Below are 17,078 nucleotides of genomic sequence, written 5' to 3'. Positions count from 1 at the left end.
ACGCTCCCTCCCTGTGTGACAGCCCTCTTCCCCAGCATGCTATTCCTGGTGACTCTCACAGGCTAAAACATAAACCCTACCCACTGCCCGCTGCCCGCACCTCCCTCCTGTTCTCAGAATGTATGCACGATACTCGGCCATCGGCTTCTCTCCAGCTGGGGGGAGTGGGGAAGAAGACCAGACTGGCATAAGTTCCTCCGAGCTGGACAGATACAAGGGTCTTGATTCCCTGTGACACTGGGGGGGCGGGGGGGGGGCGGGTGAGAAACACTATTCCATACGTGCAGTGCGCTGGCTTTTTATTCCTGGCATAGTGTGGGCATAGGGGTCAGGCAGAGTACTGGCTTCTAGCTAAGCCAGCTCCCACTTTCCAAATAGGAGTCTGCATTGGGTGCCCAGGAGGACCCAGAGCTGGGATGCATGGGGCAAGGACACAGGCAGGGGGCACAGCTTTGACGAGAACAGTTTCATCTATTTCCAACGCCCGGTGACTTTGGCCTTCCCACGAGTTTTGGAGCTGCAGGAGAAACAGGAACCCATCAGATGGGAGGATGGGGTAGCAGTTCTCAATGGGACAGCGGGCAGGGGAGGGGAGATAAGGGTTGAGATGAGCATTCCTGAGCAGGGGTGGAATATGACAACCACCTTGGACCCCCTAACCCACCCTGCACTGGGTGCTGTGCTCAAGGCTGAAAGAAGGAAGCTGTGACTCAAAGAGAGGAGAAAGCTGGGGTCAGAACCCTGACAACAGGATGGGGAGAGGGGAGGTGGGATGCATTGTGCTAAGAGAAGGGCCAGAGACACTCACACTTTCTGGTTGTCGTTGATCCGGTTTCGCAGAACGTTGATCTGGGGGCGGGAGAGGGGAAGCAGGAAAGATAAATGATAAAGTTGGGGCTCATTCAAGGAGGCCTGGGAGGAGGAAGGGGGTTCAGTGTCGAAGCAAGGGTACAAACAGGGTGGAGGGAAGTACCAGAACACTGTTGGAGACGGACCAGTGCATGGATTGCATGGGGACAGGGAAAAGGGGCCTGAGAGTCAGCGGTAGCAGGGACTAGGTCAAACCAGGAGCACGGCAGGACAGGCCCAGTGAACAGCTCACTTCATATTTCTGCTGCTTGAACTTTTCCTGCAGGTCGAACTTCTCAGCCTCCAGGTTGTGAATACTCTGCCACAGCTCCTTGGCCTTCTCTCTGCAGGAGCCACAATGGAAGCGAGGTGAGGAACAATGAAGACAGGTCTGGAGTGGCCTTGGCTGGCTTTCACCCTGGCCCTAACTCAGCCTTCACGGGCCCCAGCCTGTCCTTGCACAGTTAGGTCTGCAAAGGGTGCCCACCTCCAGCCTGTGCTCTGGACCTGACCATTCTGGAATTCTGGCTCCTAGCTTCTGTGCCCAGGGTTCAGGGACAGACACCAAGGGCTGCCACAACAGAGAGCTGGGAGTTGAGGAGAAGCCCTCAGAGCATCTAGATCTGCTTTTCCACCTCCCGTGTGGATGTGGCCAAGCAGGAGCTCAGGTAAGAAAAGGGCCTGCTCAGTTCTCTTTTCCCTGTCGCCAAAGTTCACAGGGAGGCCTGACCTGCTGAGGCCTGGTGCCAGCACTAGTTACTGAGCCTTGGCAAATGTGTGAGGGAGTGCCTCCCTCTGGCGGTTTACAGTGAGAAGTGCCTTCCATCTCACTCAGGAAGAGTGCCAGGGGCCACCCAACCAACTGTCCCCACCTCAGTTGGTCTTCATTCAGGTGGTCGATAGCCAGTGCCTTCCTCCTCTCTGCCAGAACCTTCTTCTTCTTCTCTCTCTCTGTCTGTCTCTTCCCACTCTTCCGCTCTGTCTGAAGGGGATGGTGAGCAGGGACACTTGGTTAGAGATGATTCCTCCCTGTCCCCTGACCCTCCCAAGACCCTGGGGAGTAGGGCCAGATCTGCAGAAAACTGGGTTCCTCTCCTATTGCTTTAGCAGCATGACACACCATTAGCTTCTGGATCCCTGGCCCCCGAGAAAATGAGGCAGGGGCAAGGAAGGGGCCTAGGTGCCTTACCAGACCCTTCCAGACTCCCTCCTCCCACAACTCCTCCTCGAACAAGGTGTGCTCCCCTCCCAGGGGGCTCTCTAAAGCTACAGTGAGGAGGAAGAGGACTGGAGGTTTGTACCCACCTGAGCTTGCTAAACCAGGAAACCATGAGAGAAAGACCCAGAGAGAAAGACCAAGACCGCCACAGAGATACGGAGAGAAGCAGGGTGAGAGACAGGAAGACAGTAAGGAGAAAGTGATTCACTGCTCAGCAGAGACTACCTGCTATGCCAAGCATAGGTCTGGGGCTTAGGACAGTGTGGTTTGGATTGCGTTTGCCTGGCATGGTCACTGCTAGCACAGAGACACACCAGCAGAAGTAGGGACTTAGGATATCTAAAACAAAATATTCTGATGCCTCCATGCATACAAAAAAAAAATTAGGCTTGGCTGGGCATGGCAGCCCATGCCTTTATCCCAGCACTCAGGAGACAGAGGTTAAATGGATCTCTGTGAGTTTGAGGCAAGTCTCATCTACATAGTGAGTTCCAGGACAGCCAGGGCTATACAGTGAGACCCTGTCTCAAAAAAAAAAAAAAAAAAGTAGAAAGAAATCAATCAGAGCTCAGCCTTGAAAAGGAGATATCTAGTAGGCGTGAGGAACTGACTGGCCACAAGCAAAACACCCAACATCTGTGCAGCACACTCTTTTTATGTTTTTCGTGTTAGCTCATCTGTCTCTTGGAAGCTACAGGGCAAGCAGTGAAAAAAAGGGCCACGTGAAAAAAAGGAGGTTATTGCAGGCCAGAGCATGGACTCCAGGACCCAAGATTCTCCCAGTTGTCCCTTCGGGGAGCCAGAATTTGGAGACATATTAGTGTTCTAACCGTCACACACAGCAGAGCCCTCCTACTGAAGCCATGGTCAGGCTGATAGACAGCTCAGGGGCTAGGCATGAGCAGACCTTAGACTTCAGCCACAGCGGTTGGGAATTTCTTCATGGATCCAAGCAAAGGTGGCCTTGAGGATACACTGGGGTGTCCTGGTGCCTGATGCTGCTTTGCACCTACCTTCTGGATGTACCCTCCAAAGTGCATCATGTTGGACAGAGCCTTCTTCTTCCGGGCCTCATCCTCAGCCTTCCTCCTGTTCTCCTCCTCCTCACGCCGGGCCCTCTCTTCCTGTTGTCATGGAGATGGAATGAATAGATCAATGGCAAGGGTGGGGGATGGAGAGGGTATTCCTTACAAATGAGATCAGCTCTCTTCCCACCGGACAAGGAGCTCTTTGAGGTACCTTCTGGCACAAGATGGGCATGCTGAAGTCTATTGAATGGATAGATGAATTGTTGTATGAATGAGTTAATGAAGCCTTGATTCATGTCTATAAAATCCCACCATGCCCTCAGGCTGAGAGGCCCTCAGTCTCCATGTAGCCTACACTAGGGAAGGGATGGGGGCTAGAGGGTCTTAAAATCATGGACACGAGACCCTGGCCTGTCTGTCCTGTTCATTGGTATGATGTCAACACTGGGTCAATGACCTAGATTTATGTGATGTGATAAATGCTGCCACTTGAACCAATGTCTGTGAAGAGAGATGGGAGGGCTCAGTGGCCGGGCTAGGGTCACTCACAGCCAGGCGGTTCTGCCTTTCCTTCTCCCGCTCATTGCGAATACGCTGCTGCTCGGCCCGCTCTGCCCGACGCTTTTCCTAGGGAGAAAGGTAGACACTCCTATGTGTGCCCATGAGCAATGGTAGGAATCCAGTACAGGAATCCAGAGGTAGTCCCTCCTCCAAATGCTGTGCTCAGCCTGCCCCATGGGTGCAGATGGAAGTGGCCCATCGCAGATGGGACCTCCAGAAGAGTATCCTGTCTAGGTAAGGACAGCCACCTGAAAGCCCACTAGAGGCTGTCTCAACTTTGTGGGAAATGGCAAGTGATTTCTCTTGTCTCCCTCAAAGGCTATATTCATATTCTGGCCCCAGCCCCAGCCCCAGCCCTGGCAGCTCCTCTGCACTCAGAGATTTATGACTGGCATGCACAGTTGAGAAAAATAGGTGGCTAGGTGCAGAAAAACAAGGAATCAAATAATCTCTTCTCAGAATGGAATTCTGAGTATCATCTAGGATTCCACAAGCTGATCCCATGCTCCCTACGTTAGTGAGGCAGCTCTGACTGATGGGGTCAGGAACAGGGAGAGCACAGACATTTGACTCATCTGTGGTCCATAGCCAGTAGTGCCTGGTTAGGCTCCGCGAGAGCCAGAACTTATCAGGTTCAGTTCCTGTTGGCAAGGAGCACCCACAGTGACAGGCAGGTGGCAGGGGCCCAAGCAGAGCAGTGTCCAACAGGTTGGCAGCTTGAGGCGGGCTGCAGGGGAAGGAGGACAGGGCAAACTGTGACAGAGTGGCACATACGATCCTGTCTTTGAGAGAAATCAGCTCCTCTTCCTCCTTCTTCCTGTTCTCGAAGTGAGCCTCGATCAAAGTCTGTAGCTCATTCAGGTCCTTCTCCACGCGCTTCCTGTGGATGTCCTGAGGGGAGAGCCTGCCTGAGAGCCCACCACGCCCATGAAATGGGTGGGCTCAATGCAAAAGGTACTGGCTTGGCTTAGCGCCTGAACCTGAACCATCCTGCCAACAACGGCCTGCTTGCAGCCCACAAGATCAGGAACTCTGTCACTTGTATGAAAGCTCTGGTCACCACCCCAGCCTGGCTCGCTCCACCCAGAGCCACCACTCACATCAAAGTCCACTCTCTCTCCATCGGGGATCTTGGGTGGCACCAAGTTGGGCATGAAGAGCCTGCTGCAGAGAGGAATGGAGAGTCAGGGGTCACCAGAGCAACTGGGGACATGAGGGACTATGCGTTCCTGGAGCCTCTGGGGACTTTATCCAGCAGGAATGTTCACCTCTGTCATAATGTCCACACCAATGTCTACCTCACTTGCTCAGACATTCACCGAGGTAATTTCATATCTGTCCTCTCACTAGATCCCTGAAGGGGGCAGTGCTGACCTCCATTAGAAAAACCAAGGCTTAAAACTACACAGATAGAAAACATAAGGGCGGAGCTAAGATGGCGTCCCTAGGTGGATCTCTGATCCTTGATTTCCTCATATGCTCGTGGGCCTTTAGCTAAAAGAAGATGCTCCAGGATACACAAAGCAGCCAGCACAGGGGACTAACAGAGCTATGATCGGCATGGGCCACTGAAGGCCAGTAGGGTCCTAAAGCGCCATCTGCTGGCAGGATAAACACTGCCAAGAAGGAAATGCTCCCTGTCCCGATGGCCCCACTCACAGCCACCAGATGTGGTTCCAGGTATGAGATAAAGCTGCCCTGCTCTGTCCTTTTGCAGTTCCCTGAAGCTGTCGTGCCTAGGACATAACATAATTTCACTGCTTGGCTCCCTGAAGTTTACATCGCTTCTCTCCTCGGTCCCACCCCAACAAAGAGGAAAGTCATCCTGTGGAATAGATAATGTGTCTGTCCAAGGCCATGACTAGCCCTTCCCCACTCTGTAGATGAATGTACCTCTCTGTCCATATTAGTATAAATAATTGGTAGTGATGTCAAGGCGACGTTCAGCTCCCATTCCTCCCTTGGTGTAATTCAACCTGTTCAACTTCCGGTGGAAGTCTGAGCCAACCACAGCGCCTGCGCATGCGCACATGCACTCCTGTCGCTTCCTGGTCACCCTCCCTCACCGGCCTCTGCCTTCAGGGCCTTACCATAATAGGTGCATTCCACTCACCTGGGTTTGGGTTTGGTGTCCTCTACTGGACCTTCTGGAGGAGAGAGACGGAGGTATGGGGTCAGAAAGCCTGAGTACTGCCAGCTCCACCCTGAGCTGGGCACCTATGGGCCTCTGTCTCCCCATCTGCTCAGGGAGTCTCTCCCAGGTCTAGTAAATCTGGACTTCCATAATCACCAACAAGCATGAAGGTGACCTGGATGTGAGGTCGCAGAGAATGACTGGCTGTGTTTATAGGCCCAGGACACTCGCCTGTTCTGGGTTAGGAAGATTGCTTCTCAGATTTTGTAGTAATGCACAGTCCTATGGGAAGGTCACCTAGAACCCCTCTCAGGCCTGCCCAATGTTTTGTACCTTGGACTTTCTGGTGGCCACAGAGCCAAGGGAGTTAGTGGGCATAATTCCAAGGCCTGGTTGGCTGTCCCTCTGCCTTAGGTGTGACTGGAAACAACTGACAGAGGCTGCAGACTAACAGGGACCATGATGCCACAGTATGGACCATGCATGTCTTGGAAGTCGTTCCTCCAAACATCAATCCTCACTGGCATTGCCTGGGTACCAGGAGTGTCAGGTGTGACTGTTACTTCTGAGAGCAGGGGCTAGACACCGGGTCTCTCTCCTATTGGACACTAAGGCTACTTCTCTGAGATGAAGACAAAGGTTTTGAGTCCCCCCAAGCCCTGCAAGTACCACCAAATTCTACCTTCCAACCCTTTCCTGTACAACCTCTGGTTGCACAGGAATCCCTGGGCACAGTTTCACCCAAGGCTACTATGAGGAGTTCTCGTGTGCCAGCATCACTTACCTTCAGCATCTTTGGCTTCTTCATCAGGACCAACCTCTAAACAAAACATGATCAATCAACAGAGGTCCTGTTCCAACTCAGATTCCCCCAAGAGCATTCCCCATGGTCAGGCAGGCTATCCTGCTGGCTCGTAGGGTCAACCACAAAAGAAGCTCTGGATTGACCATCATCACCCAGAAAGCAGACTGCTGCATCCCCCGAGCCCAGACAGGGATCTCAGGCACACAAGCTAGCAAGCACCTGTTGGACGACTTCTTAAGACACTACCCCTAGCCCCTCATCCCCTCACCCTGGGCTGTACCTTCTGCGTTGGCCTCCTCTGTCTCAGCCTCACCCTCAGGCTCAGGTTCAGCCCCACCAGCCTCCTCCTCCTCCACTGCCTCCTCTTGCTCTGGAGAAGTAAAAAAGACACCATGAACAACCGAGCCTCTCTCTCAACGTGCAGATAGCACCCCCAGAACAGAGATCACATCGGGCAGGGTGGAACAGAGCCAGTAACATCCAGGTTCACATGATATGGGAGCCACAGACCCAAATGACAGAAGGAATGCTGTTTGGCTCCTGGTTCAAACTGGAGCACAAAGCCACGCCCAGCCCAGGACTAGTTCTGCAAGCAAAGATTCCTATAACCTCTCACCCACTCATCTACACTCTCGTCCATGCCTCAACACCCCCCCCCAAGTAAGTCAGTGCCCCAGAGTTCCCTGTCTGCTCCTTTGCAGGAAAAGCGAAACCCAACAGAAGGGTCCCATCTGACTGGTAAGTACCCGTCAATTTGCCTCCCTGAGAGTTTGGAAATCTGAGCTGGGTCTTCCCTAGTGTAGAAACACTTTATATACATAGATAATATATAATGGTGTGGCGGTGGGAAACACCAGTGACGGAGGACATCAAGATTCACAGCTGGGGACTAGTTGGGGTGAAGTTCTGTCTAGCCTCTTTCTGTCCAGTTTAGCACTAGCTTCCCCCATGTCCTTCCTGGTGACAGAAATCCATCGTCTTCCCCAACTGTTCACCCCAGAGGTGCTGGCATCACAGGACAGGTCCTGACTAAACTGAGGTGCTAGGGAAAGTCCATTGTGAATCCGGTGTCTCTTCAAGTCCTTCTTCCAAACCCAGCAGAGGTTGTGCGGGCGGATGAAATGTCCAATAGTTAGAGAGATGTGCTACCCAGAAGGTTGCCAGCAGTTTCTATTTTCATCATTTGCTTGACAGGATGTGGATGGACCCCGCCTCTCCCAACATTCTGAAGGGACAGACAGATTAGGGAGACAGGATGCCATCCAGACCATGACTCAGCTTGGCGGAAGTGCTTGTAACATTCAGTGATTGATAGACTGACAAGTGGTGGCCCCTTGGCAGAGGGAGAAGAAAACACCTCAGGACAGAAAGAACCATCAGAGGAGAGAGGGCCTCCACCCCCAACTGCCTCATCGTCTCTGCCCTCCTTTCTTAGGACTGGGTCCCCACTGAAGTCCTGGGGTACCTCTTCTTTCATCCCTCCAGGAGGTTTGTCAGGTAGCATAAGAGTAGAGGAAGGTGGCCAGCTATGGGGTCCACCCTTAGGCCACCACTTCTCCCATTAACCTTAAGTTTCATCTTTCTGTGCCACGTGCCATGTGCCCAGTGGTCATTTAGAAGCCCAAGGAACAGGTCACACTTAGGGCCTCCCTGGACATCACTGTAGGAAAACCAGTCCTAAAATTAAGCCCCATTCTGTCTCTCCTCGCCTCCTGTTAGCCCCAGAAGCAAGCCCAGCCTCACCCCACCTCTCAGCAGAACACATCTGAAAGCTGACATCATGTCCTTTCTGCTCTGGCTATTTCTAGACTTTTCTGATACTCTTCAATGACTCTGTCCCCAGAGCCCTACCTTGCCTTAGGCAAAACAGGGAAGGTCCCCACATGAACACTGACATGAGCAGTGGAGCAGCTGGGGTTTGTTCCTGCCACAGGAATCCTTCTGTGACCATATGTGGAGCAGGTGGGAAGACAGGATAGCCCAGATCCTTCCCACTTCCCTCCCAGAAGGAAAAGAGGGAATGGGTGAGGGGTCCTAGGGTCCTGGCCCTCTGAAGTTGTTGGTCTCCCTAGCCTAAGCCCAGAGCCCAGGAGGAGCAGGAAAGCAGGGACAAGCACGGGACAGGGAAAGCTGTACTACCGTCCTCCTCTTCTTCGCTCCAGTCTTCCTCTTCCGGGTGCAGGAGGTGGCGGTGGCGACAGCAAAGGGAGCAAGCAGAACAGGTTAGTGTGCGGTGCAAAGCCTGGCAGCAGCGCAGACCACAACCAGCTCAGAGTTAGGCCTGAACTCTGATTCACAAGTCAACATTCAAGCAATAGGGCAGCCTCACTCCTCGTGACATTGCCTGAGCCTCAAGGACCATCGCCTGCCAACCACTACTGAGGATGGAGCATCTTAGCATGCCTGGCAACTGAAAGCATTGAGAGAGAAGCGCCCCAGCTACAGGCCCTGGCTTCTCTCTCACTGAAATGGCAGACCCCAGTATCAGGGAGAATAGGAAAAGATTTGACTCCCCCTCCAAGTTCCCCCACATTCCTGCTCTGAGTTTTTGGACTGTCCCACAGAACATCTACCGATTCCCAGAATCAGGGGTAGGAAAGTCCCACTGGGGGCCATACTAAGGGAGCTGGCATGGGCTGTTGGAAGGCCTGGGCTCATAATCTGAGGAGCCTGACCACTTCCCCGTTGTTCGTGATGCAAATCTCTGGTTAAGGAATTGCTTAACAGCGATGGGAAGACCCTTTCCCCTAGAAACAAGACTCGTAGGATTATCTGTCCTATCAGTTTCGGCCACTCATCTGGACCTTTCCCTTCTGAGCCAGAGGGGCTGCCTCAGGCCATTCAGGGCAAGCAAGGTAACTTGCAAAAGCTGTAAGGGCTTCAATGAGATGTTCTTTAGCTCCCAGAAAGATCCAACTGTGTGTAGTAGCCAGGCTGGAGGTTACAAATCTGACTCAAGTCTGTTTGTCAAACCCTACCACCCAGACCCTCCTGCCATTTGCAGGGAAAACCTCCAAGGTAAAAGAACCCCAGCAGGCAGGGTCCCTGCTACAGAGGAGGATACAGGCAGCTGAGCTCTTGATCCAAAATACATTTCTGAAGCTGGACATGGTGGCTCATGGCTCATGCCTAATAGCCCAGCACTGAAACTGAGGCAGGAGGATTGAAAAGCCATGGTTTGGAGATTTAGCTCAGTGGTATGAATGCTAGATGGACCAGGGTGAGCGATCTTTCTAATGGCTCCTGAAAACCAGACATGGCATTTGTGGGCATTTTCTGCTCCTGCCTCTTGTGTGGCCACATAACTCAGGACAGGCTTAAAGAAGCAAGAGGCTCCCCATTTTAACCAGAAGGCGTGAAAAATGGGGAGGTACAGTGCCTGGATCTTCAAAGACCCATTTCCTTCTGTCCATATATGATATGCTTTTGCCAAACCACTGAAAGCCAGGCTCCAGCTTGCCAGTGGTGAAGAAGCCAGGAGTCACAGGGACATTGTGGATTGTGGCCTGGAAGAACAGGTGGAAGGGGAGAGAGAGAGAGAGAGAGAGAGAAGAGCCCACGCCAAGGAGGGTGGCATGTCATCATATCCTAGAGCAGGGGACAGCAAGATGGAACTTAGCCAGGTTGCAATAAAGCTTCATGTCCTGATTAACGTAGCACTTTCAGATTCAGAATCACATTTGAGAAAACAGTAAATGGGATGTTCTTGGACCAGTTCATGCATTGTGGTTATATGTTTGTTTAATGGTGCTTATCTTTTCTAATTTTTAAGACAAACTGTTTTCCCAGAAACACTGGCCTCCTGATACTCCTCTCTGGCTCCCCACCTGCCCAAGGAACATACCTTCCACAGCTTCTGCTCATAAGAGAAGGCCAGGGCAAAAGAGAAGAGAGAGTGAGTCAGATTCCAGCCAGACTGTCCTGCATCTGTGTGGATATCCCCTTGAGCTCTTACCTTCCTGTTCCCTAGATATGAAAGAAGATGCTGTCAGTACCAAAGCACTACACACACACACACACACACACACACACACACACACCTCCACACAATGACCTTTCCCTGAAGCCAGCCAGCCCCCTTTTCTTGTTCAAAAGGCATCTGTTTTCTGCCCCTGCCCTGCAAAGGCAGCCTGGCTCACCCTTCTCAGCCAGCACTATCTGCCACTGTCCCCAGCAAACTTCTATGTCAACAACCTTGGGGTCCAGCATTCCTGCCAGTTCTCCCTCTCACCTCACCTCTAAGCTCTCCCAGGCAGTTCTCCTTTCTAGGAAGCTCTTCTTTGCCAAGTCTCTCTCCAAATGCTGTCAAGTGAGGCCTACCTTCTCCACACTTCTGCCTCCCCAAGTTCCTGTGCCACATCTGCATGTTCCATGCCTTTGCTAAGTCCTTCGTGGTTCCTATCTCAGCAGCTCCAAGGGAAAGAAGGCTCTGTGGGAATCTGTGTGACCTCCCTGAGGACACCTCTCTATGGAATACTTGTTGTGTCACCTTTGGCTTCTCCAGAACAGGCCCATAGACAGGCACTGTGGGGTGACCTGAGACCTCCAGGGAGCTGTTGAACTGTTGGCAGTTTCAACAGCCCCAGAGTCTCAGTTTGCCTCCTGGCGGCCAGCGCAGCAGTAAAGTAAGACCCTGTTGGCCCTGGAACTGAGTCGTGTATTCCCAAAGTCCCCAGCCTGAGGTCTGCTAATCAGAGCTACAGAGATAGGAAGGAAGGGAAGAAATCCCATCCCCCATCCTGCAAACAGGCACGGCCACTCCTTCCAGCATGAGAGCTGCGGATGGCTCACGGGTGGGTGTGAGGGGACAACACAGGAGACAGGATGCTCTCAATACTTACTCCTCGTACTCCTCCACCACTTCCTCGGTGTCAGACATCCTCTCGGCTCTCCCTCCAGAAAGAGAAAAACGTCACTGCAGGTGAGAAGATATAGCTGCCTCCCACAGGAGCCCTCTCCACCTAGCTAGACTCCACTGTGTGACTAGTGGGAAGCTAGTTTCTTCCTCTGCAAGGAAGCAATCGTGACACCTGAACCACACAGCAAGGCAGCCAACTGGTGTTCCCCAGTTCCCTGCCCCCGAGCAGGCATGCCACCCTGGATTTCATATGTTTCTGTTTGTAATCCTCAAAGAAATGTTAGTCATTGTTTCTGCACTTCCCAGGGGAGCAGAGTGTCCTAGTGAACAGCACCCCATTTCTGCCCTCACTGGACATTTTCATCCTGGCACAGAGCTCCCCTGGGAAACTGGTGGCAGGAACTGGAGCCCTGCACAGCATTGGAAATCAACCATTAAAAGAGATAAATGACTGTTAGATTTTCTCAAGCTACTGCCCTCATGAGAAAAGCCAACTGTACCGGTCATACGCAGGATGCCTCCAGCTGTGCGACTGGTTCCTTTGATAGCTTTCTTGAAATGGGGAGATTATAAAGATGGAGAGCAAGTCATTGGGACTCTCACAAGAGAAGTGGAAATGGTAATAAAAATATACACAAGGGGTCCTTATTGGCCTTTTAAAAACGTATTTGTGCAGCGACAGTGTACTTATGTGTAATAAATAAATAAATCTTTTTAAAATGTGTGTGTGTGTGTGTGTGTGTGTGTGTGTGTGTTCACACACATGAATGTTATAGAACATGTGTGGAGGTCGGAGGACAGCTGATTTTCGCCTTCCAGCTTGTAGGTCCCAGAGATCGAACTCGGGTTGTCAGGTTTGGTGGCAAGTGTTCTTACCACTGAGCCATCTCACAGGTTCCCTTGTGGGTCTTGGCTATAGGGATGATCACATGAATATATTTGGGTTAAAACTGTATAGAATTCAACCCAAACACCACACAAGTGATGCAGGGGGTGGGGTGGTCTGGGAGTGCATATAAACTGAATCAGTCACTATACACTGTGTGTATTACATTATATAATTTTGATGTTGCACTATGTAATGTTGTATTATTATTGTCTAGGGAATGCAAGACAACAGGGCACAAGAAACATTTTCTGTAATCTTTTTTTTTTTAGATTATTTTTTTAAATTTGTATTATGTGTGTCTGTGTGAGTATGTGTGCACATGAGTTCAGGTGCATTCAGAAGAGGACTTCAGAGCCCCTAAAGCTGGAGTTACAGGTGACTGTGAGCCACCTGACCTGGATGCTGGGACCCTACTTTGGATCCTTAAGTATGTGTTCTTAGTTGCTGAGCCACCTCTCCGGCCCTTTTGTATTAGAACTGCATAATAGTCCACAGAATCTCAATAAAGATTCCAACTTTAGGGTTTCCCTGGGAAACCGGTGGAGATGTTCCTTTAACTGTGGCAGGAACAGCAGTGGCTTCAGGCTCCCTTCTGTTAGCTGCTGAGGTGCTGGTGTGTTTGCCGCACAGAGGAACCTCCTCGGTTCGGTTCTCTCTAATGATGGAGTGCAGACATGCCCGCTAAGGGACCCTGTGAGGATCCAGCAGATATGAATGAGCGGATGCTTAGACATGGCCAAGTGTAGTTGTATGAACTCTGTAGTCACAAGAAGCCATGGGGAGAGGTGGAAAGAGTAAGGTCTCGGTATGAGATTCATCTGTCTTTGAATGCTGCCTCCCTAGTGTCCTTGACTATGACATTGGAAAGGTCATGTTTTCCCAGAACATAATTCCCTTTGGGAAATATCTCCTCCCCTGTGGTGTATGCAACAGAATGTCAAGATTAGAGATAGTGCTGTAGCCAGACCTGGTGTACAAACTCACCCCGTTTTATTATAACCCAAGTCCTGAAGGCATCTCAGTGCCTAGCCCAAAGACACTAGCACATTGACTGAAATGTTGACAACGCCCCTTGTTCTTTGCAATATAATCTTCCTGACAAAAAAAGGGGGCAGGGGGTGGGGTATAAGCCCACAGTGTGACAAACTCAAGATCGGTAGAAGCAACGTGATTGACAGGACCACCCTTGTGTCTTTCTCTTGTGTCCTGCTTCCTGCCCACACTGAAGCCATCCCCTGTAGTCTGACCCACATTTCCAGTACAGAAGGCTGGGATATGGATGGTCCTGCCCTTGCCTTCTCCAGCTTCCCACATATATCCCAATGCAGAGAAGAGGGTTGAGACCCCAGGTACACATCTACAGACATCCATGAGATGCAACGCACTGCTAGTTACACTGATGGGCAGCAGGAGGCCGCCCTTGACTCGGACAGGTGTCCAGGAAGCCGGGAGTTCCCAGATGCTCTAAGTAGAGACTGCCTCAGACTCAGAACTCACTGCGGCTTGGGGCTGGTCCAGGCCTGCTCAGCTGGAAACAAGCAAAGCAAGTCCTCACATTGCTCCCTCCGCTGGAGTAGGACAGAGACTGTGGGGAGGGGCCCTGCTCAAGTGGAACTCCGGACAGCAGCCCCACGCAACATGTCACCCTGACCTGCCCCCATCCTCCATATTTAGATAGTGAAAAGGGGGGTGCCAAATGTGTGAGGTGTCTTAACAGTGGGTGGAGCTGTGTTCTAGTGAGAAGATTTGGATACCAAATGACCTCCACGTAGACCTCGGGATGAGCACGGCCACTCCTGAGTCCAGGAGTCTGGTAGTGTAGACTCACCTTGTCCAGATCCCAGGGGGAGCTCTCAGAACCTGTGAGGAGGAGCCCATTGCCTGGGATGGGGATGAGGGGAATGTTCTGGAAGGGGGAGGTGTGTGGCTGCCCCCGGGCTTCTCTCCTGCCCTCCCACAAGCTTAGAATCACTGGGGCAGATGAGAAGAAGTGGGAACACCAGGAAATGCATCCCAAAAGAGCACTGAGAGCACTAAGAAGTGCTCCCACAGAGGACTACACCTAAGCCAGGTGAATTAAGGGGATGCTGAACCTGAGGGCTACCAAATAGGAGGAGATGGGGGAGCTGGAGGGGTAACTAGGAGCATGTCCCCAGGGCCTTGCACTTTCACCACCTTCTTACCACCCGACCACCCTCACAACAAGCCACAGGGGTCACCTTTCGTGGGCAATAAAGAAAAACAGCAGAAGCCAGAAGACGACTCTTTGGGGGATCAAAAGGTCTGAGTTTTAAGCCCAGCTTTTACTGTGTGGTCTTAAGCTGGTCACTTAAGCTCTCTGAAGCTTTAATCATTTTACCTATAAAAGAGCTTAGCTTCAGATTCTGGCCTTGCCATGTCTGAGGACCACAGGCTCTGTCCCTCAGCCCGTGTCCACAGCATTAAGCTGGGATCTTCCTAAAACTCCAGCTGTTAGCCCATGAGCTGAGGTAGAAGGGAAAAGGGAGGGGCAAAGGCAACTTGATCCCCTCAGATTCTTCTGCTCAGAGAAAAGGACTTGTCCTGTGAGAAGAGGGGCAGAGGAGCAATCCTAGAGGTCAGGTGGCTTCCCAGCCAGACTCCCTGTGGAATGTGCTGGAAATGTCTTACACTCGAAGCAATTACGTCCTGAACAATCCCTCACTATCCCAGAAGTCAGAAAAGCAACCTACAATGTGAAGGCTCTGAACAAGAGCCATCCCTAAGGGCAGGTTGGAGTGAAGCAAGGGCCACACTGGCAGGGACATAGTGGGTCCCAGGGAAACCTTTCCAATGTTGACAAGCTTAGCCCGCCTCTCCTGGGAACGGATATGGACTCCTCTGCACCCCCCACCTCTGGCCCCCCAGTACTAGCCACCCTAGACCTCCTCCAGGAGTGGAATCCCACCCGCTCCCAGAAGCCCAGTGGAGATGGGACATCTCCTTGGAAGAGCGTCACCAGGTCCACCTGCCTCTGGACATTTCTCCTTTCTCAGTGCTTCTAGGATAGCATCTTTGTTCCTGGACATGAGAGCTAGACTCCTACAGCTAATATAGCTACGGTCTTACCCTGCTCTCTGGGCCTCTAGAAAAAAAAGGATTGGGTAGTCCTTAACCTAAATCTGAGAAATCCAACTGGTTACAGTTCTGTTGTATTTAATGGCCCAGCAATGCTCTAGGCTACTCTACTCATAAATAAAATAAGGTCTTGGGAGGGAAAGCAATCTAGTCAAGACTTTGAAACCACAGAGTATCTTCAGGGTCAGATCGGGACCTCCATCTCACTTCCCGTCGAGAATGCAAGCACTCCCCCTCCCCAGCACTCAGGTTAGAGTCCGTCCTGGAAACAGCCACTCAGAACGTGGAGCTAGGTGTCATCCTCTCTAGAAAGGGCCATGGATTTCCTGGTAACCACTCAGGGTGGACACAAGCAAAAGACTAAGGAGAGATATCAGGACCAAATCCCTCATGTTCTCCCACTGACCTCTGTCCCTTCCTAAAGCTTCCCCTTGTCTTACCTCTGAACAGGGACTGCACACAGGTCTTGAGGTATCTGTTCAGCCTCAGCAGGGACTGGCTGAGGGCAGGGCATGGGGAGAGCTTTAAGCAGGCATGTGGGCTGGGGCCTTGTGAGCCAAGCCCCGAGGAGGGAGGAATGTGCAGCAGGAGATGGGGGGGGGGACGACACAATGGGGGGTGTTGGCTGCTATTTTGGCAGGTGCCCGGCACAGGGCTAAAAGAACAAGTACCCCACACCATATAAGCTCATGTGGTCCTCCAGCTGCTCAGATAAAGCTATTTAAAACCAGAGCAGATATGCAGGGAACAGGCTTGTAACATAAACCAGCTGTCCCTCTTGAGAATCCCGATAAAGCAGATGCCAGGAGCCCAGGCCCAGAAGGGCAAGCTGGGAGCAGAGTTGAGGGCAGAAGTCAACCTCAGAGACACTTCATGAGCCTCTGAGCCAGGCCCTAGAGAACAAAGGACAAGAACTCTGTTGGAAATGAGGCTGGGGGTAAAGATGTCCTCTGGGCTGCTGGCTGCTTCTCATGAGCTAAATGGCCTCTGCAGGCCTTGGTGAGGGTATCTAGTCTTCTCCATGAGCCCCAAGGCCACACACTATGTCATCCTCACAGAAGTAGCCTCCAGTGGCTGGAGGAAGTTACCCAAGAATGACCACTTGCCTTAGTCTGGCGGTAAGAGTGTGGTAGACAGGATTACTGGAATTCTCCCCAGGCTTAGAAACTGTGGTCATGGCGAGCTGCTGTGTCTGGCTTGCCCACTCGATCAAAAGATCCATAAGATCAGGGCCAAGTTTGTACTGCAGCTTGAACATTTATGTCCACCAGCCCACACAGAGTGACTGGCATAAGGTGGGGCTCAGGGAGTGATGAAAACTAAAAGGAAACTAAGTTAGGGGGCAGCTGGCTCTCTCCATTCCAGTCTTCTCAGCAGGTCCCAGCAGAATCTGAAGGACCTGTACTACCACCAACCAGGCCCAACTTTCCAGGCGCCCCAAGCCCTGAGATCCCTTGACCCTTCCAGACACTGTTAGATTCTGTCTCTCGTTCACACCGAGTAAACCAGACTCGTCCAGACCCTGCCATCTCTTCTTTCCTGGTCTCCTTTAGTTCCATCACTTCAGAGGGACAGGGCACACTCTATTCCTAAGTCCTTGTAAGGATCCTCTGCCCACAAGATGTCCACACTACCAGCC

At 51.8% G+C, this 17,078-nt stretch overlaps 1 protein-coding gene across 8 annotated transcripts; it reads right to left on the bottom strand.

The window, feature by feature from the left end:
- Positions 1–282: 282 nt before the first annotated feature.
- Positions 283–16,015, bottom strand: Tnnt2 (troponin T2, cardiac type). Of its 8 annotated transcripts, none has more exons than XM_029478208.1 (16): positions 15,880–16,014; positions 11,438–11,485; positions 10,552–10,562; positions 10,441–10,452; positions 6,877–6,966; positions 6,576–6,611; positions 5,771–5,804; positions 4,758–4,821; positions 4,432–4,548; positions 3,646–3,723; positions 3,082–3,192; positions 2,155–2,163; positions 1,722–1,831; positions 1,103–1,193; positions 809–849; positions 283–517 (listed from the first exon to the last, which is right to left on the bottom strand). In XM_029478208.1, the coding sequence occupies exons 1-16, from the start codon at positions 15,951–15,953 to the stop codon at positions 472–474; spliced, it is 972 nt and encodes a 323-aa protein (XP_029334068.1). In that variant the 5' UTR covers positions 15,954–16,014; the 3' UTR covers positions 283–471. The 8 variants fall into 8 exon arrangements, with proteins under 8 accessions (XP_029334068.1, XP_029334057.1, XP_029334071.1 ...); XM_029478197.1 differs by having other exon boundaries at positions 11,438–11,489; positions 15,880–15,987; XM_029478211.1 differs by lacking the exon at positions 2,155–2,163 and having other exon boundaries at positions 15,880–16,015.
- Between the last annotated feature and the right edge of the window lie 1,063 nt (positions 16,016–17,078).

Source organism: Mus caroli, chromosome 1, assembly GCF_900094665.2.
Source record: "Mus caroli chromosome 1, CAROLI_EIJ_v1.1, whole genome shotgun sequence".
NCBI classification, from domain to species: domain Eukaryota; kingdom Metazoa; phylum Chordata; class Mammalia; order Rodentia; family Muridae; genus Mus; species Mus caroli.
This window is presented reverse-complemented; position numbering and strand designations above follow the sequence as displayed.